The sequence below is a fragment of the Leuciscus leuciscus genome (genome assembly GCF_965113295.1).
Source record: "Leuciscus leuciscus genome assembly, chromosome: 9".
Classification (NCBI taxonomy): Eukaryota; Metazoa; Chordata; class Actinopteri; order Cypriniformes; family Leuciscidae; genus Leuciscus; species Leuciscus leuciscus.
In genome coordinates, this window is record NC_138733.1 from 34,574,675 (window position 1) to 34,596,057 (window position 21,383).

Genomic DNA, 21,383 nt, shown 5'->3' on the forward strand with positions numbered 1-21,383 from the left:
ATGGGAGTCGAGAGAGTGCTAAAGCTCCTCAGGTCGTATTTTTGGTGGCATATATTTGTAGAAATTATCATTCTTTCTAAATGTGATGTAAATATGTCCTGTAACTACCAGATAAACAGTAACAGACGCGACTGAAGAAGTAAGTGTGTCCTCTTCCTTTTGTGAAATAGACCTAACGGTAATTTATTTCTGAGTGACTAATGTGCAATTTTGACATAAATTAATTAATTATGATCAATGTATCACTTTTTATTGTAAACCTGTGGTAAAACATCGATGCTTGGGTTTTAAATATTCAAGTAAACAACAAAAATGCCAGCAAACGGCCGCTTTTATCATGTTTGTTTTCAACGCTGTTTCCAGTGATTTCTGATTAGTTTTCTGATAAAACTTCCATTTGTTGGTGAATGGGTTAGTGTGACGTTGTTCCAGAGAGGCGTGTTACGGGCGTGTTTTAGTGAAGCGCTGTGGAGCTTCTGGCCCGACAGTGGAAACGCAGGCCCGGTGCTATTAGCCCGAGGCTATTAGCCCGGCACGGCCCGTTTAAAGCCCTGGCTCGCACTGGCCCGACAGTGGAAACGTGGCTAATGTGCTGATCGGAGACTATGTGGGTAAGTATTGGCTCGTTTTCACTGAGCGGTACGGTACGGTACAGTACGGTACGCATTTATTTCCGTTTCCACTGTCAAAAGTTGTGAATGGTACCAAAATGCTGAACCGTACCGTACCACTTTTTGGGTACCCTTCCGTTGGGGTACCTAGCACAGTGGTACGGTACTAAAGGGTGGAGCTAGACTGCAGAACGTTGATTGGTTGACAGAGAATCGTCACTTGCGCGTGCTTCAAGGAGAATGACAACATAAGAAGCGGCATTTTTTAATATACAGTTTAAATACTGTTACTGTGTCACGAAATGTAATTTTAAGAGTTTTTCAGGCGAGAATGTAGTTGTTTAAAGCTCAAATCTGTGGTTTATTTATAAAGATTTATGAAAATTTGATCCAGGTTGTGAGATCCAGGCAATCACCGGGCGCTCGGCGCTCATGTACCCCGCCTGGAACAGCCTTTCCTCGGCTGGTCCTTCTTACGTTTGCCGCTGACTCTAACGTCTCTGTAGTGGTTAAACATGAGATATATTTTTGTGTCTGTCCCTTTAAATGCAAATGAGCTGCTGCTCTCACGCAGAGGGTGGAGCTTCAAGAGCTCTCTGGTGTGTGTGTTTGAGTGTTAGCAGCTCCGATTACGTCACACAGACACACATTGAGAATTTCAAAAACGTTTAGCCTTTTATGTTCAAACTGGAGTCAGACACTGATGGAGAGACTCAAGAACAACATGTAGAATGCAACAGGACATTTCTGAATGGTTAGTTGAAGATTTTTTTTTATTGCTGATGTGGAGTTAACCATCTTCTAGTCATCGATTAGCATATTCTGTCATGATAATCTATAAATCGTGTTCCGGGGGCGGGGTGTTCTAGGGTTGGTGATGTCACTAACCCGAGAGGATTGTCGTGTAGTCCGAGTCCCTACCAGCCATTTGTTGTAGTCCTTAAAAAACGATTTCTATAAAAGCAAATATCTTCCTTTGCTTTGAACTTTGAGCGTTGTAACTTTGCATATGTTGTTTATGCTCAAACAGCAACATTATACTCTAACTAAAGTTAGAAAAGTGAAATCATAATCAACCACCCCTTTAAGTATATTTCCACCGAAAGATCACCATATAAGTCTGAGCATGAATGTTGTGACCAGTTACGAAATGTTGCTTAAACCTCTCTTCACAGTGCCACCACCTGGAAAAGAAAGAACCACAAACATCACATCACTAAACCGTGAGTCCATTTTTATGAAATTAAGTAAAAACATGACAGACTAAGCCAATAAACCCCTAAAGCTGTAGCTCACCTTATCGAGGTTTGATGGTAAATGTTGTCTCCATTCCAGCAAGGATGTGGTCGGCAACGTGACAGTGCAGAAGCCACGTTCCATTGACCTCTGCCACCATCTCCAACGTCTGAAATGCTCCTGGGATCAGGTCATACACATCAGCACGGTGAGTCTGATCTGTCTGAAAAAGCAGTTTAAGTCATTATAATGGTTGGGTTTCACGAGTTCACACGTATATAATCAGATAAAGAATATGCATATTTGGATATTTGGCATGCTGTTTGAGGGGAGGGCTCCAAGCTCAGAATTTGGCCCAAACCCAGAGTACTACCCCATTATCCAGTTAAAAGCGAGGAGTTGGGGTGTTGGAGGGATGCTGGAAAAACTGGTGTGGGACACAGGTGAGTCGAATATATATATATATATATATATATATATATATATATATATATGGCCTCCTCTCGTGCTGATTGGGTCGATTATCTGAACATGCTCCTCCCGAACTTTGTTAATAAAACATCATTTAGTGTATGAAAACTGCAGAACACACTTCTGTAAATCATTTGTTCTGCATCTGATTGTAAATTCAAATTCAGAACGTTCTGCACGGCAAGATCCAAGATGGCGGCATGTATGGTCTGATGTGTGTTTGTCCCCTTATCTATACTCATTTGTTTGCTTTTATGCTCATATTTGGAGTAAAATTTTTTGCAGATTCCATGAGTGAGCTTTCTGGTTTTTAGATGAAATAATTTTTTATTGGATTATGGACTACTTTGCTGCAGAAAAGCTTCCATCTCCAGGCTCTAATTGGATCCTGAGGCCCTGTTAGCCTCTCTAGGCCCTAGCAGTCCAGCTACCATCTCTAGGCTCCAGGCCCTAGCACCCCAGCTACCATCTCCAGGCTCTGCTTGGATACTGAGGCCCTCCTAGCCTCTCCAGGCCCTAGCAGCCCAGCTTCCATCTCCAGGCTCTACTTGGATTTTGAGGCCCTGTTAGACTCTCCAGGCCTTAGCAGCCCAGCTACCATCTCTAGGCTCCAGGCCCTAGCAGCCTAGCTACCATCTTCCTTCTCTAGCCCAGCTCCAGCCCAGCTACCATCTTCAGGCTCCAGGCCCTAGCAGCCCAGCTACCGTCCTAGGCTCTGTGTGGATCCTGAGGTCCTGTTAGCCTTTCCAGGCTTTACTTGGATCTTGAGGTTCTGCTAGCTTCTCTAGGCCTTAGCAGCCCAGCTAACATCTCCAGGCTCTGCGTGGATCCTGTGGCCCTGTCAGCTCCTCCTGGTTTTGCTAACATCTTCTGCTAACATGGCTCTTCTCTCAATGCTGCTTTGTTCATTGTTTTTGCAGAATCTAAGATCAAGTGATTTATACTGGGTGAGTACATCTTACAACATTTGTGGCTCTTTGGACATAGCCTATGAATTCAACTGTTCAGCCTTTGTGCATTCCCCTCAAATGCCAAAAGAGTTGGCAGAGGACTTAAATTTAGCCTGGTTTCTACCCAGAGATATTCTTCAGCTTCAAAGTCTTTTGATTTTAAATGACTATTTTGCATTTGATGACAGACATTACTGGGACTCTCATTTTAAAAACTCTACAGATTCTTCATATACTGATGGTAAACAGAGATGGTTAATATTTTTATTGTTGCTTTTATCTGGCAATGTGCAGCCAAATCCAGGCCCTGAGTTGCAGTGTATTCCATTGCCATCTGATGTGAAATCTATGTCTGGTTTGAGTGTAATTCACCTTAATGTTCGCAGTTTGTTACCCAAAATGGATCTGCTTAGAATTTGGGTGAATTTAACAGATGCAGATATTGTTGTGCTATCTGAAACCTGGCTGACAAAATCAATCACTAATATGGATGTTGGAATGGGTGGTTATAATGTGTTTCGTGCTGACAGACTAAGGAAGGGTGGTGGGGTTGCTATTTATGTCAAATCTAAATTTAATGTGAAGTTAGTCTATTCAGAATCAATCGGTAAGCAGCTGGAATTTTTGGCAGTGAAGGTGGAGTTGGCCAAGGGCCTTTATGTTACTGTTGTTGGGTGTTATAGGCCTCCTTCTGCCTTGAGTACTGCATTGCAGACTCTTATTCAACTCTTATCCAGATTGGACTATTCTGAAATTATTTTAGCAGGTGATCTAAACTGGGACTGGCTGAAATCTTGTTCAGATGAATTTAAGTCATTTTGTGATTCTGTCAATTTTACACAGTTAATCAATTCTCCCACTCGTTTAAATTTTAAGTGTCATGAGAAATCCACCTTAATTGATTTAATTTTGACTAATGTTCTGCACAAATTTTCTGCTGTTGGTGTTTTTTGCAATGACCTAAGTGACCACTGCGTTGTTGCTGCTGTAAGGAATACTAATATGCCTAAATATAAACCTCGCGTAATATGTAAGAGGAATCTCAAAAAATTTAATGAACAGGGCTTTTGCCATGATTTGTTTAATTGTGATTGGAGTAGAATAGAGCTGATTCCCGATGTGGAGTCAGCCTGGATCTTTTTCCGGGATAGTTTTTTACAAGTAATAAATAGACACGCCCCACTAAAGAGATTCAGAGTAAAGGGGCGGGATAATCCCTGGTTTTCCTCTGAGCTTGGAGATATTCTTCATGACCGCAATTTAGCTTGGGCCAAAGCAAGAAAAACGGGCTCTTCGTCTGATTGGCTTGTTTTTAGGCAGTTAAGAAATAAAGGTTCTTCTTTTATTAAGAAAGCAAAATCTGACTTTTATCTGTCAGCCACTACTAACACCTTAAATGATCCCAGAAAATTTTGGAAGGCTATAAAATTACTTTCTTTAAACAAAGATAGTATTAATGTTCCTTCTTTTATTATGAAAGAGTCTGTAGTAGTTCATGACAAGCTGGAGATATTGAACCATTTTAATGAGCATTTTATTCAGTCTGGTTCTTTGTTTGAAACTGCTTGTCCTTATACTGTGACACCTTGTGGAGATGTACCAGTCTCTACAAGTGTCTTTAATTTCACTCCATTTTTAGTGGCTGACGTTCAAAAAGCCCTAAAAGGGCTGGCTCCTGAAAAACCTCCAGGACCTGATCTTATAGAGCCTTACTTCTTAAAAATAGCTGCTGATTGTGTAGCACAGCCTCTAACATACCTTTTTAATCTTACTTTAGAGAGCAACACTATTCCCAAAATATGGAAATCTGCATTTGTTTGTCCATTATTGAAAGGGGGTGACCCGTCAAATTTAAATAATTACAGGCCAATTTCTAAGTTGTCTGTTTTGGCCAAAACGCTTGAATCCCTGGTGAGTGATCAGATGAAAGACTTCTTGCATGTACAGGACATTTTATCCCCATTTCAGTCAGGTTTTAGAAAAAAACATAGTACCATCACAGCTGCAATGAAGGTGATAAATGACATCTCTGTTGCTCGTGACAAGAAGCAGCACTGTGCATCACTTTTTATTGATTTGTCAAAAGCTTTTGACACGGTTGATCATGATGTTTTAAAGATTAGGCTTCTTAATTCGGGGTTTTCAGAGAATACTGTCTCTTGGTTCTCAAACTATCTTAGTGATAGAACCCAGTGTATTAAGCATGATGGTGTTCAATCTGGTATTTTACCAATCCTTAAAGGGGTTCCACAAGGCTCTGTGTTAGGCCCTCTTTTATTTACTATTTATATAAATAATCTTAATCGGCATGTGTCTGATGCAAACTTTCATTTTTATGCAGATGACACAGTTATTTACTGCTGTGCACCCTCTCTTAAACAAGCCATTGCACATTTACAGATTGCCTTCACTGTGGTCCAAAACACTTTGCTACAGCTGAAACTTGTGCTTAATGCAGACAAAACCAAATGTATGCTTTTCACGGGCCCTCGGAATAGACCACTGAATGTTCCCTCAGTGATTACTCTTGACGGACGTGAAATACAGATTGTTACAACCTATAAGTATCTTGGTATTGTTATTGATGATTGCCTATCATTTAAGCCTCATGTTCACTGTCTAGTGAGAAAGTTGAGGCTAAAATTGGGCTTTTACTTTCGAAATAAGCTGTGCTTTTCTTTTAATGTTAAAAAACGGTTAGTGGCATCAACTTTTTTATCTGTGCTGGACTATGGTGATATATTATATATGCATTCATCTGCTCAATGCCTTCATATGATTGACGCAGCCTATCATGCATCGCTGAGATTTATTACTAATTGTAAAGCTCGCAGCCATCACTGTGAGCTGTACTCTCGTGTAGGGTGGTCTGCTCTGGCCACACGGAGGCTTTGTCATTGGTATACATTTATATATAAGGCTATTCTTGGTGTGCTTCCATCCTATTTATGTTCACTTCTTATGAAAAAAAGTGCTAGTCATTATTCTCTCCGTTCTCAGGCTGTTGTTTTGCTTTCTGTCCCACATGTTAGAACTGAGCTGGGTAAAAAGGCCTTTGTTTATTCTGCTCCCTTTACATGGAATTTGCTGCAGAACAACTTAAAACTTAGTAAATTGATTCCTTTGAGTGTTTTTAAGTTAAGAATGAGATGTTTTGAGTTGGACTCCCTTACATGTCAATGTTTTAATTGAGATTTCATTGTAAGTGCATAATTGGCTTTCAAACTGTTTCTATTAATTTATTTGTTTTTATTTTCATGTTTTTTTGTGTGTGTCTTGTACGTATGTAATGATGTGATGTAATTCTGCTGCCTATCTTGGCCAGGTCTCCCTTGCAAAAGAGATTTTTAATCTCAATGGGCTTTTCCTGGTTAAATAAAGGATAAATAAAAAAATAAAAATAAAAAAATATAATTGTATATATAATAGCTCATTGCTGCACCTTGTATGTGAAGGTCTCAGAATGAAAATGGACGGTGTGTATGTCCACTTCATTGCCCATCCCAAACAGGTACCAGACCACCCTGTCGCCCTCCACCATTTCCAGGCCATGAAGGTTTGCATAGAGCATTCCATTGATCCCTGTCAATAGTGACAAAAAAAAAATTATGTACAAAATGAGAATAATGTACAGTGATTATTTTTCCTATGTCTGTCATTTATCTAATTATTTATACTCTTATATGGAACAGGGAAATATCATACAATTCCTCCATTATATATCAAACAATGCCTTCTAGTGGTCATAATTTGACTTTTTTTTTGGCTGAGCATTGTACAGCAAAATGCATAATTAGGGTTGAGTTGCATTTACTTGCGACCTCTCACCATGCATCTCGTTGCTTTCCTGAAACTCTGCATCTCTCAGAAGAGGTTCTGCGCTGTTGTAGTAGGACTGAATGTTTTCTTCCAGGTACCAGGATTTATTCTCATCAAACACCATAAAGAGGAGAGCAAATTCTCTATCCACATCAGTTCTCTGTCTGGCCCGGTTCAGTACACCTCTCCTGCAGATTACTAATGGCCCCACCAGACCACTTGCTGTGTCCTTTAACACATGACAAAAGCCAAAATAAATCAATAAACAACAAATATTTTATTGTTGTTGTTCAGAATTCATCTTTTTGAATTCCTGACTGAATGTAGTAGTATTTGTTGTTGTTGTTGTTGTTGCCGTCACATTCAAAAGCCAGTATAATTATTATTATATTATTATTACTGTCACATTCAAAAGCCAAAATAAATCGAACAATAGCAATATTTTACTAACACTTTAAAAGCAAGTTTTAGTCTGTTAACATTTAACATGAAGTATTAATGAAAAATAGAGTATATTAATTCCATACAGTATATAAATATAAATAAAATAATAATGTATTAATCTTACCAATACATTATTAAAATCAAAAAGTTGTATCTGTCAATATTACTTAATGAAACGGAGGTAACATGAACTAACAACGAACAGTTGTAGTTTTATTAAATAATGTTAACAAAGATGAATAAATACTGTTACAAATGCATTGCTCATTGTTAGTCAATGTTAGTTAATGCATTAACTAATGTTAACTAATAGGACCTTATTGTAAAGTGTTACCAATATTTTTATATTGTTGTTGTTGTTCAGAATTAATATTTTTTTTTATTCATGACTGAATGTAAATAATAATAATAATAATAATAGTAATAATAATTAAGGAATTACAACTATTTTCAATACTAAGAGCTTTACCTTAGCAAAGTCCACAGCTGAGCGGTAGGCAAAAGCAATGCAGTTTGGATCAGACACGCCTGGGCCGGATTTCTCTGGAATCATCCACTGGTACTGAGTCTTCTTTCCTGCAGTAAAGAGTTTCATTTGCATTCACAACAGGATGTGTCACATGTATAATGGGGGAAACCTAGCAGATTTCTATTTGAAGTTCGATAATGTTCAAAACACATTTTATGAAATCCCTGAAGGTGTCTTTGTATACATTTTACAGGTGAAATATGGAGGCAAATGGTGGGCGTTTCATCTTCCTCTACCTGGCATGACAGCTTCAGGGTTAGAAGTAGTGGTTCTGACTCCATGTGCTTGTATTGAGTAAGGATGGCTAGCTTTATTCATGAATGTGATCAGCAAAATCTGGCCAACTTCAGCTCTAATCATAGGTCCTATAAAACACATACAGATTTTCATTAATTAATTCATTCAAATAAAAAGATAATAAAAAAATGATGTTCAAAATATTTTTAAATAAAGGTGGAATGAAATATTATAAGTCACCAAAAATCTCCAAGTGTTTCTCTTGAGGCTGCCTCAGTTTTCTTGTCCTGAAGGTGGCATCGGTGTATTCTCTATACACTACTTTCTTATACCTGGAGCCCAGTCTGTTCTTTCCCGTCCCGACAAACAAACTGCCAGGACTGAGACAAGAATCTGGTTACCAAATCCATTCAAACGCTGCAACATCAACAAAAGTTGTAGAACATACAGCTACCTTTTCTCCTCAGTCGTGTTGAAGTTATGCAGTTCCCAGGTACGATCAGGTGAGTAGTCCCACTGCCTCTCTTCAGCACAGATGAAATACTCCACTATCTGAGACTTTAATACTGAGGGATTCTTATTCCCTGACCCCTTCACTTTATACAGCTGTCTCATCCCACCAACATAGTGATCAGTGACTTGACAGCTCACCTCAAATACACCTGCAATCACAGGAAAAGGTTTAGAATATATACATACATACTACTAATACATCCAACACATACTACGGGGCTGTTGGACGCTTGAATCTGATTGGTTGACAAACGTTCAAAAGTGTGCAATTATTTTCATGGAAAATTATGGAATTACAGGTCCATATCACCTCACCAAATAATTTGAATTATTGAAAAATAATGCACGCCTGAGGTGTAACGGCTCCGCTTCTCGCCGTGGCCGCTTTACCTCCTCAGGTGTGCATTTCTTTTCTAATAATTCAAAAGCCCGTAGTCAATTATTCCTTACATGTGTATGTGTAATATATATGATATATACATTATTACTCTACTCCAGTCTTTAGGGTCACATAGATCCTTCAGAAATCATAATGATTTGGTGCTCTTATTATTATCAACGTACAAACAGCTGTACTGCTTCATGTTTGTGTGGAAACTGTTATCCACTACCATTCAAAAGTTTGGAGTAAGAAAAAAAACTAAAAAAAACAGAAGTTAATACTTTTTTTCAGCAAGGATGCACTAAATTGATCAAAAGTGACAGTTGTTATAAGATTTCTATTTATGTGTTTCCACAAGAAAAATCTAAGTTATTAATGTGTAACGGCTCTGCTTACACTAAAGACTGAAGTAATGGCTGAAGTAAAAATACATAATTTGCTGAAATAACATGGCACTGACCACTGACATCTGGTTGCATGGACACAGTGACTGCAGTGTGGGGGAAAAGGCTCAGCGTGTCACGTGTTGTGCCCTGACTCTGGAACGTGTTGCCTTGGAAGTAAATACCATGCATGTCTATCTCTGTGCCAAGTCCCATGAGATGCCATCTTACCCTGGACTCCTTCTTCATCTCAAGGCCAGGCAGGTTCCCATACATAAAGCCATTCACAGCTGCATTACACAAACAAAATAACAAGGTGTACAAGGATTCTGAATGGAATTTGAAACTTTCAGCTGATTTGCTAAATTAATAGTTGACCATTACACTGGGTCATCAATTATAACTTTCTTAAATAAGGGTTCTGACTCTTAAGCAAAAAATATGCTTCATTTGTCAGTTTACCGCTATGACTCGTGCATAGCAAGAAGATAAAATACAATTAAAAACAACACAAGAAGAATGTGAGAGGGGGGGAAATGGAGGTCAGAAGATATCCGTGTTTGAACAAGTTGCATTTCAAAGTTTAAAGATGAACAATGTGCTGTCCTCTGCAGGTCAGGTGAAATATCACAAATATGTGTGAATACAAATAGTGTGAATACAAGTTCATGTTCAGATATTGTATACAAAAATGAAGGATATCCCAGGCAGACAGCAGTAAGGTGAGTGTAAATAAATACCATGCATTTTATTGCTTTCCTGAAACTCCAAATTGTCTGAGTCTGATTCATTGGTGCCATAGGTTTCAATGTTCTGTTCCAAGTACCAGCTGAGATTTTCTTCTAACACAGAAAACAGCAGAAAAAACTCCCAATCCACATCTTTCTGTAAGAAAAATCGTATTGCATAAACGTAATATTGTTCAATAAAAGTATTTTAATATAAATTGGCTGATTTGCATATGGGTCAAGATGACAGTTTGTATGCAAATTATTTTAAATCTCTCCTTTTATTTGATGATGCTACACATTTGACTCCCATATTACCTGAGCGCCATTGGAATCCAGTGCATCTTTCTTACACACCAGCAGGGGGCCTATGAGACCAGAGTTGGTGTCTCTGACTGGATCACTGGAGGAGAAGTACAGGTAAGAAATACAGGGTGGGTCACTTTCAGATGGTCCCTCCTTCAGCTGCCACCTGTAGGTGAACGTTTCACCTGGCTGAACTTGATATCCTTTCCTCTTTATACCTACAATACATTAAAAGATGTTTATTTCTCTGGGACAAAACAAACATTTTGATTGACATATTAGCCAGAAGGTGTAAAATAAGTCTCACTGTCTTGATAAAAGACCCCCTCAAAAGGTTTGTCGTACTGAAGACCATGTGGCTGGATACTGCAGATTCTGTCAGCCTTGTTCATAAACATCACCTGAAGGGTGTCTCCAACCTCAGCCCTCAGAACTGGACCTACAGACACCATGATGTAAATGTGACAAAGATTCGGTTCAGTTCATGTAACACTTTTTATCTAACCAAGGTTGAAAATGTTATCTAGATCAAAATGATTTAAATCCACATGAAAAGGCTTACCCAAAATGCCTAGATGAGTCTCAGCACTGGTTTGTTTTCTCTTTAAAGTGAAACTCTTATCTGTATATTCTTTGTACACCACTTTCCAATACTTTCCACCAAGTCGGCCACCATCCATCCCAAAAAACACCTCTGAAAAACTAAGGATGATATTTTGAATTATTTGTCAATTGTCATTAACAAAAACTTTCACTAATTGTAGTGCATGTCTGAATAATAATAAGATATTTAACCTCCCAGGTTTGGTCAGCGACTCATTGGTCAGTTTATCCATCCCTGATGGTGCGTAGTCCCACAGAACCTTCTCAGCAGCAATGAAATACTTCCTAAGCTTCCCATTGAGAGGAACTGTGGAGTTTATCTTACCCCTGCAGGATGAGACTTTAAACAGGGCCTGCATACCAGCTGTGGAAGACAACATGGAAGAGCCCTGTCACCTTTAGTGTAGGCAGTAAGCATATAACGCTTTTTGAAGATATAGACAGACATTTAATAACAACATTTTACATTTTTTTAATGATCAAGACAATAATGGTAACACAAATTTAATTACTTTAGCTCAAATAAGTCTAAAAATCCTGTGTAATCTGGGTGGTCTAATTCAGGGGGTTTTGATCTTTTAGATGCCATAGAACTCCAAGTATGATCATCCTCAGGAGCAGCTATATAATTTGATTTATGAAGACCCAATTTATACTAATTTAAATAGGTCGGTAATATTTAACAAATTATATTTTATTCTGGTATATTGTATACAAATACCATTATAAAATATAATTTGTTAAATATTTGAGGTCTTTAGTGTCCTTGTTAAAACATTTATTCACGTGAAAATTCTCAGCACTAACAATATATATTAGTAGATCTCATTAAAGGTGGGGTTAGCTATATATCAAAAATGCTGTTGGACATTGTTGATAATTAATCAACCCAATCACACCCCTCTCTTCATTGCTCCGCCTCCAAAATTCACCTTCCAATCCAACCAGCCCTTCTCCTAATCAGCCTCGAACACCAATCGGCAGCATGCGAGCCGAGTGCACTAACAATGATGCAAAACACAGCGTTCTCTAGCAATCGAACAATGGCGCTAAACATTGAATTATCTAACAATCGTCACCACGACTATCACTAGCTGGCCTCCGTTACGCACGCAATCCAAAGGTGGATGTCTGTTTATCATAGCGGAAGTGCAACAAAATAATGCTTAAAAAAAATAAAGCACAGATGATGAACGAATGACAAGGAAGCACAAAAAAAATTCAAGTAATTACAAACAAGAGTTCGTTGTTAGTTGCCAGTTTTCAACAGCACATAAGCTCCAGACAAACAATGACACTCAAACCTGGTGTTATTCATGTGTGGAGCGGAATCAAAGCAACCTCCGTGTCCCTTCCCGCTTAGCTCTCTCCAGCACTAGAAAGCTTTTCTAATATTAACGTGGTTATAGCACTTCATTTTCCAGTGATTTCTTCTGAGCTTTTCTTTTTTTGTATTGTGTCTCATCTATATTTCTGCAGTCTTTCTTCAAATCTCCCTCTTTCTCATTTTCTCTCCTCCACCGTCATACGCCCCCTAATGCTGATTGGCTACACGTGTTTGTTGTTGTTTGTTCATGTGTCGGTCTGACTAACTTCCAAACAGCGTTTTTCAAATATCGCTCACCCCACCTTTAAATGACAAATTAAACCCAATGTACTATTGAAATTGATTTCTGGACATCACTGGAGGCTGAGGTCTTTAGTGTTTTTGTTGGCTCGCCCGCCCCCCATGCCGGAGATGCCAGTTCGAATCCTGCATGGAGCGGGTTGAGTAGAACCGGATGGGATTACATTAATACATGTGAATGTTCATAAGTACCAAAAAACCAACTGTTTATTTATTTATTTTTTAATTGAAGCAGGACTACTTCAATTACTACAAGTGCCTTATTATGTTATCCTGTTATCAAAGAACATGCTTCCTCAAAGTTTACCTCTCAGATGATCATTGACTTGGCAGTTCAAGAGCCATGTCCCTATTGTCATAGGGACGATCTCTGCAGTGGCAAAAGTGGCAGAAAACAGACTCAGGACATCCAAGCGGTGCCCACGGTCCAGGAGTGTGTGTCCGTGGAAATATGCAGAGTGAACGTCGATTTCGTTGCCCATGCCAAAGAGATGCAAAGCAACTTTGTTGTTTTGGCAAAACTCAATGCCTGGTAGGTTGCCATACATGTATCCATTTATGGCTAAAAATGGATTAAAAAAAAGTACTTAATGACTCAAACTGTGTACATCAGCAATGTCGGTTTACAAACAATCTCTAAGTTCATGAGTTATTATTACAATTAATGCACCACACCACTCTTATTTTTTTAAATATATATATTTTTAAAACTTTTTTTCTTTAATGTCTGGACTGCCACAATTTTAGTTTATGCAGTCAATTGTCAGGTACGTACCATGCATCATGTTGGATTCCTGGAAATCTTCATTAGCAGGATCCACACCATCTGGATCACAGCAGAAGGTCTGGATGTTCTCTTTCAGGTACCAGCTCATGTTCTCATCTACAACACTGAACATAAGGATCAGATCCTGTTTCACATCAGCACGTTGCACCTGGTGGTCTGAAGTGGACACAGCACGCAGGGTTCCTGAGGGTTGCATTTTGATTTGGGAAACAAAGGATAAGGTAAGACAAAAATGTTTATTAAGTAAATAAAGACAAGCATTTTTAAAATTCAGCCTAGATGTAAAAATCCAAAGGCACGTTTATATATATATATATATATATATATATATATATATATATATATATATATATATATATATATATATATTAGTGGTGGGCCGTTATCGGCGTTAACGTGCTGCGTTAACGCGAGATTCTTATCGCGCGATAAAAAAAATATCGCCGTTAATCTATTCTCCAAGTTGGGTTGGGAGATGGCTCTATACTACACAAGCTATGATGACGCAATCTACCCGCGGCCGCGAGGTAAACCCGGCTGCAACGCATATTCGTCGTCATCTTAAGTAAACACGGCTGAAAGTGAAAGCTGGTGAAAAAGGTCGGTGCAACATCCATTATTTGGACTTGGTTCGGGTTTAAGCCGTCAGACGAGCAGCAGCAAACTATATACAGAGTGTGTGGGATAACAGTTCGGTAAGTTAGCACACGACTAATCCGTTCGACCACCTCAAATTCAAAATGAAACATGATATCACTGAATACCAGCGCGCGCGTATTATTCCCATTCCAATATATCTTAGTGGTGTAGCACATAATCTCGATTTTAAGAATCGTTGTTGTGTTTCTTTTTAACTGAAAAGACATCAGTTAGACAATATTCTAATTTTAAATTTGGGGTTTCATAAGCTCCAGGCCATAATAAACATTAGACCTACTTAAGTCTCTGCAGCTAGTGTACTTAAATTTTATTTATCTGCAAAATTATGTTGTATACTTACAGTTTTGCACAATATATGTTCTCAAAACTACATACACCCTTTAAAAAAAAAAAACATTTAGCAGTTGTTTAGCATGGGTCTGTGTAATCTGTTCTAAAATGGTTTTATTATAATATACTGTATATCGTTATCGCAAGAGGCTGCAATGTATATCACAATATAGATTTTAGGCCATATCGCCCATCCCTAATTGATAGCCTATAGTAGTTGATAATAACATAGGCCTACCTAATGTTGCCTACGGACGGTAACGGTACAGTAGTAACCTTTTACAGTCTATGAGTAGAACAGCTTTCTCAAGCAGTTTGTGATGCATTTTGGAAACAGGAGATGAGCCCCTGGTCTAATGCGCCACCTGGCTTGAGAAACCCGTTCTCAAAGACTTACTTTTATAGTCATTATTTGGGTAGCACACATATTCTGAATGCCTTCGGCAGAATTCAAATGAGCCATTTTAATCTAGATTAATCTAGATTAATTTCGAAATTAATCTAGATTAATCTAGATTAAAAAAATTAATCTATGCCCACCTCTAATATATATATATTAAGAATTTATATTAAATGCAATCATTTAAATTTCAGGAGGAACATAAACAGGAAATGTTCTTTACCATAATAACATTTATCAATTGTAGTATTGTAGAGCTGAAAATTAAAGGAATTAAAGGGGAAATTCAAGGTAACTTAACTTATATACATAGATTACAATGCCTGGAAAATACTTCTGTAGGTATTTTTACCATTAAACAATTATGCAATTTAGGATACTTACAAATCCTTCACTGAAAATGTAACTTAAAAGAAAGAAAATAATTATTCTAAACAAAAAAAAAAATTTTTTTTTTTTACTTCATCCTAGAAGTAAAAATCCAGAAGTGCATTTTATATTTTTTTTTATTAAATGCACCCATTTAAATGTTCCCTTTCAGTCGGTCACGTTTGACGCCACTGACGAATAGGAATCTACTTTGAGTGTAGCTGAACAAGCCAATGCACATTGGCATGCAATATTTGTTTCAGCTGCTCCGCCTCGCAGCACGGGTATATAATGAGCAGCAGGTGCTGTTCAGAAGCAGATTGAGGCTATCAAACACATCATGCTCCGGTGGACAGCTGCTGCCTCCACTCAATCGCCGGCTGTAGAACCCCAGTCTGCTGCGCTGCAGCAGCAGCCTCCATCCAAGCAGTGTCGTGGAGCCATTCTCAGCCCAGCCAGTAAGCGATGGCTGTCCCCCTCCACCCTCAAAGTGTACAAGGCTGCTATTTCTGCATTTCACGACCCCATAGGAGGCAAGTTGGTTGGGAAGCACGACCTGGTCGTCAGGTTCCTTAGGGGGGCGAGACGGTTAAATCCTGCTCGACCTCCCTCCATACCCTCCTGGGACCTCTCTCTGGTGCTTAGAGTGCTTCAGAGTGTTCCATTCAAGACTTTGCAGTCAGTAGATCAGGTCAGTAGTCAGTAGGTCTCCACATCCCATCGCCATAACTGCTGTACCCCGCTGGACAGCCGGGTCACCAGCTCGGCTCCTCAGTGAAAAGCTGAAGGTGCGATGCACCTACTGCTCATTATATAACCGCTCTGTGAGGTGGAGCAGCTGATGCAAATATCACAATGCCAATGTGCATTGGCTTGATTAGTCACACTCGAAGTAGATTTTCTAGCTAGATTCCTATTCGTCGGTCACCGACAAAAACCTAATTGATTAATAATAAAAGTTTAATAATAAAATGTAAAAATATCACAGGGAGCTAAATTTCCATTTCAATTCGAAGGGCATAAATATAGGGTTAGTTTTGCAAGGAATTAATAGGTAGGCTATATCAGAATGTCTGCTTTACCTTTCTTACAGGTGAGAAGGGCTCCAATAAGCCCGGAGGAAATGTCATGTGAGGCGCTGACATGGGAGTGGTAGGCCCAGGTCAGGCAGTTGGCATCACCCTTTTGAGGGGCATAATCTGGCTTTACAATCCAGGTATATGTGAAGTTTCCCCCTGGTGGAACCCCATCATCCTTCTTCAGAGTGCCTGAGGTTCCATCTGGATACAGCGCACCTAGTGCAGACAGGATTCGATAACAGGAGAAAGTCCACACAAGTAAAAGTAGCACCATTGAAATTATTAACCATATACACTGATGAGCCAAAACATTATGACCAGTCACAGGTAAAGTGAATATCATTTTTCATTTCCTAACAAGGCCACATGGTTCAATGCTAAGCAATCAATTATTGTACTCAATGTGTTGGATGAAGGAGAGATGGGCCAGAATAAAGATCTGAGCGACTTTGACAAGGGCCAAATTGTTTTGGCAAGGCGACTGGGTCAGAGTATCTCTGAAACGGCAAGGTTGTGGGTTGTTCCCGATCAGCAGACCCAGATCCTGATTTACTAGCAGTGGTCCGAGGAGGGTCATAATAGGGGCTTTCGCACCGGAGGAACATTTTCATTGTTCCTAGAACTATTGGCGGAAGTTCCTGGTTTTTGCCGTGTTTGCACCACAGGAACTTAGAACGATTTTAGTTCTAGGAACTCCTTTTGGAGGAACTAATTTACCTCCTACTTCAGAGTAGGGTCTAAACCAGCACTATAGGAACTATCCGTGACGTTAGTGTTCGCTGATTGGCCGAAGCGCATGCGAATCACCAGCACCCGCCATTTAAAAAAAAAGCTGTGTAAACACACAGTTTATAGCCTATATTTACTCCGCAAACTAACTCTATGAACATGGAAAACAGTGATAGATGGGCCACTTAATCTTTAAACTAAGGAGAAAATCCAACGTGACTTTAAGGGGACCAAGCGAAACATGATATGTATTTCTGCTCAGCTAGCAACCCTGGACATCAACCACACGGCATACGCTAATAACTTTTCATTACTGTCTACTTTCAATGTATAACAGTTCTGTCTAATAACGTATAAGACAGGACTGTGAACGTTATGAACACTGTGTTCTCAGGCTCAGTCGTTCTCAGCGCTATCAAAATAAAAGTCTCATCAACAAGCGCGGCTTACATCAGAGTTCTTACTGGCGGTGCGAATGCTACCAGGAAAACGTTCCTAAGGGAACCATTAGTTCTCGGGGAACCACCCTGGTGGCTTGTTCCTAGAACTAAGTTCCTAGAATTATCCGGTGCGAAAGTCCCTAATGTTTCGGCTCATGTATAAGGAGTGAATGAGAGAGAAAGAGGTTTTACCTTCTGAATCTTTTGCATAGAAGACACCATGCGGATGAATGGAGTAACGTCTGGAGGCGAAGTTCTTCAAGTGCACAATGATGATATCATGGACCTCTGCCCTCAGTATGGGGCCCAAATAGCCCAGCCAGGTAGGTTTGGGGATCTCTTGAGAATAAGAAGCATCTGTGTACTGCCTGTATATCGCCTTTTTGTACACACTGCCTATCCTCTGAGACCCACGCTGCAGAAATACTGATGCATACCTGTGCCATGAGAAAGATGATGAGTTTTCTAATGTTTTTCAACTATTATTATAATGAGATGATAATAAATGGTGGAGATTGTTGGAAAATTAGAAAATTGACTAAAATTAGAAAATAAACAGGAAATTCAAAGCAATTTAACTTTGATAAATAGATTACACTCTTAGAATAAAGGTTCAGTTGGGTTCTATATAGAATCTTAGCATTCTTGACTCCATTTTAAAGAACCCTTTATGCCAAAATGGTTCTATATAAGGAGAATAAATTCATAAAATGTAATTAAAATTAAAACAAAATGTTCCCATGGGAACCCCTAAAATGTTCTATATATGAAGCACCTGACATAACCCTTTAAGATTATATATAGAACACAGTTCAAATGTTCTATATATGAAGCACCTGACATAACCCTTTAAGATTATATAGAACATTTTCTTAAGAGTGCACACTTTTAAAAATAAAGATTCTTAAAGGAGGTTTTTGAAGCAATGCCATAGAAGATCCATTTTAGGTTCAAATGTCCTGTTGGGCACTGGTACCAGGAAAAGTAAACTATATAAAATACAAATGATATCAAAATTATATCAAATTACCAGATATTATCTAGAAAAAGTCAGTCCACAAAACCGTCTGGGTAAACAAGAGACTTGTGAGAGCCGCCACAGAAAGGCTACCGAGTTCATTTTATATAGTTTACGGCCTCTAGCTCACAAATGCCAGAGGAGAACTGGCCCCCGACTGAGCCTGGGTTCTCCCAAGGTTTTTTTTTCTCCATTAGGTCACCTAATGGAGTTTTAGGACACCATTAGGTCACTTGATGAAGTTTTTCGGTTCCTTGCCACTGTTGCCTTTGGCTTGCTCAGTTGGGGATATTTTGGGGATATTTCATTTAATTTTATCAATCAATAAATTCCTCTTGAAACAAACTTTGTTGTATTATTTTAATTTAATACTGTGAAGCTGCTTTGATACAATCTGTATTGTGAAAAGCGCTATACAAATAAACTTGACTTGACTTGACTTGACTTCATTGAGAACAGAGAAAAGGTGCACCAGCATGAATGGAGGATGCCACACCAAAAAAAAATGTCTGGTAAAAAAAAAAAAAAAAACTAATAAAAAAAATGGCTTAAAAGTGTCTCTGATTTTGTGGGGATGTAGGCCAATTTTTTTTCTTTCTTTTTTTGCTTGCTGGTATGTGTGGTGCAAAACTAACACTGTCAACATCTTTAAAAACACCAATGTCTGAAGATATATCATTACTATAATAGATGAAAATAAAAAGAAAGGTATTAATAATAATCATTCTAATAATAATAACGACGTGGTATACACACACACACACACACACACACTAATGTATGTGAAAAAGAATAAATTTAAAGCAGTTTTACACTTTAATTTTTTTGATGCTTGAAACCCCCTTTTCGTCTTTGACCCATATATATATATATATATATATATATATATATATATATATATATATATATATACACACACACACACACACACACACACACACACACACACACACACACATTTACACACACACATATATATACATATACACACACACACACACATATATTATATATATGTACAGTATATATATATATATATATGTGTGTGTGTGTGTATTATAACTATTTAGGTAGATATGATATAAATAAATAAGCATAAGAATATATACATTTACAATCTTGTCATGTTTCAATCAGATGAATTACTTATAATTAAAGAAGAAAACATATAAATCTCACTCATCCGCTGCAATAGGTTTCCCATTAATCAGATTCTGACCGCTCGGTGCGTAATCCCAATTTTCCTCTTGAATCCCAATGTAGAAGTTTCTGGTCATTCCAGACGCTTGTGCTATCACAGCACAAAAGATGCTCAAGCTTCTCAAACAGTTCCAGAAAGTAACCATAGTCTCAGGGAAAACACTTTGCTAGATTCTTTAGGAAACTCAGAAGTGAAGACCAGGAGACTCGTTTGTCTCTCCAGCAGGATTCTTTATTGAGAACACGAGCTGTTGGTCGCTGCAGTCATCAAGTCAAACTAAGCCCGTGTACACTGTAAATTTTAATGGGTAGTGCTTATAAATTGAGACAAAGCACCTAGGTGACAATCTTAAACAAAGCATGCAAATGAAGTATGCAGGTATGGGAATCCGCCCCAGACTCTAGAGTGTTACCACTCCTAATCCAATCAGTATAACTATTCAAAGAATAGGACAGGGGCTCCAAGAGCCATTAAAGACAAAAGGTGAGAGTCTCAGGAATCTGGCTCAGTTGACTTACAAAAAGAGAACAGGACTGGCAGGAAACTCTGGCTAAAATCTTTGCTTAACAGAATCATTAATCTGATGTCATCATCTTTACCTTAAATGCTAAATACAACATACTTCCCCTTAGTTTTTCATGTGATGTTATGTAAGGATGTAGGATCAGATCTTAAACAGATTCTTAAATTTGTAATCCCACAATTCCTCAAATGATTCTTAACAGAAAAGTTATGTGTGGTCCCTCGTTATTATTTGACAGCAAATAAATTTAAGATGACAGGTCATGAACCATGATGACAGCCTTCAGGGATTCACACATCCATGAAATTTATGGGAAGCCCTTCATTGCCGGAAGAATCCATCTGAAACGGCTCGCTGTAATATGGTAGCTATAGTTTCTAGTTGGCCAGTAGCTGATTCAAACTAATCATTAGCTGGTGCAAACTGGTAAACCATCTTGGAAAAGCAATAAACAAACTACCAGCTGGTCACACCAGTTTAAAGTGGTCAAGATGAATTTTTGATGAGTATGGTAGCTGGACAACCAGTTTATGACCAGCTAGAAACCAACAGCTATCATGTTCCAAAACACAGCATTTTCAACAGGGTTTTAGCATAAAATGGTATGGCTTGAATATCCATAATTGCATTTCAATTGCATTTTTGAGGATCAGTGTAAGAATTTGAATAATAATCTGAGATACCTGCTAAATACTACTAAGTGTGCATTAATGATTAGCTAAACCATTATATAAAATAGTACATATAAAATAAATAATGGTGCCACCCATCCTTTTTTTTTTCGGAATGAGGCCCCATGATCCTATCTCCAATATTGCAAATATTAATAAAATTCATATCCAATATTTTTTTTTACAATACAAATTTATTTTTTCTGTTTATTTTAAGGTCACACTTCTATGGAAGTCCATTTTCACCACAAAGAGATATAACTCTAGACACTCTGAATTCAATCTTAAATGCATAAATAATAGGGGTGTGACGAGACACTAATCTCACGAGACGAGA

The 21,383-nt window shown here is 38.4% G+C and overlaps 3 protein-coding genes across 3 annotated transcripts in view; all 3 read right to left on the reverse strand.

Moving 5' to 3' along the window:
* The window catches only part of LOC309506572 (olfactory receptor 6N2-like), a gene marked incomplete at both ends in the record, with an annotated part of 59,440 nt that overhangs the window by 6,381 nt on the left and 31,676 nt on the right, over positions 1 to 21,383 (reverse strand). The gene's annotated exons all lie outside the window — the stretch shown is intronic.
* On the reverse strand, positions 1,909 to 8,303 carry LOC309505818 (ferroxidase HEPHL1-like; the record flags this gene model as incomplete). Its single annotated transcript, XM_082179275.1, has 5 exons — positions 1,909 to 2,070; positions 6,711 to 6,850; positions 7,097 to 7,316; positions 8,001 to 8,107; positions 8,297 to 8,303. 5 exons carry the CDS (start codon positions 8,301 to 8,303, stop codon positions 1,909 to 1,911), a joined length of 636 nt encoding a protein of 211 aa, XP_082035401.1.
* LOC309505819 (ferroxidase HEPHL1-like) lies at positions 8,413 to 19,928 on the reverse strand (the record flags this gene model as incomplete). Its single annotated transcript, XM_082179276.1, has 13 exons — positions 8,413 to 8,425; positions 8,752 to 8,959; positions 9,653 to 9,865; positions 10,316 to 10,460; positions 10,622 to 10,827; positions 10,917 to 11,048; positions 11,172 to 11,311; positions 11,405 to 11,576; positions 13,147 to 13,401; positions 13,615 to 13,782; positions 16,468 to 16,680; positions 17,826 to 18,070; positions 19,831 to 19,928. 13 exons carry the CDS (start codon positions 19,926 to 19,928, stop codon positions 8,413 to 8,415), a joined length of 2,208 nt encoding a protein of 735 aa, XP_082035402.1.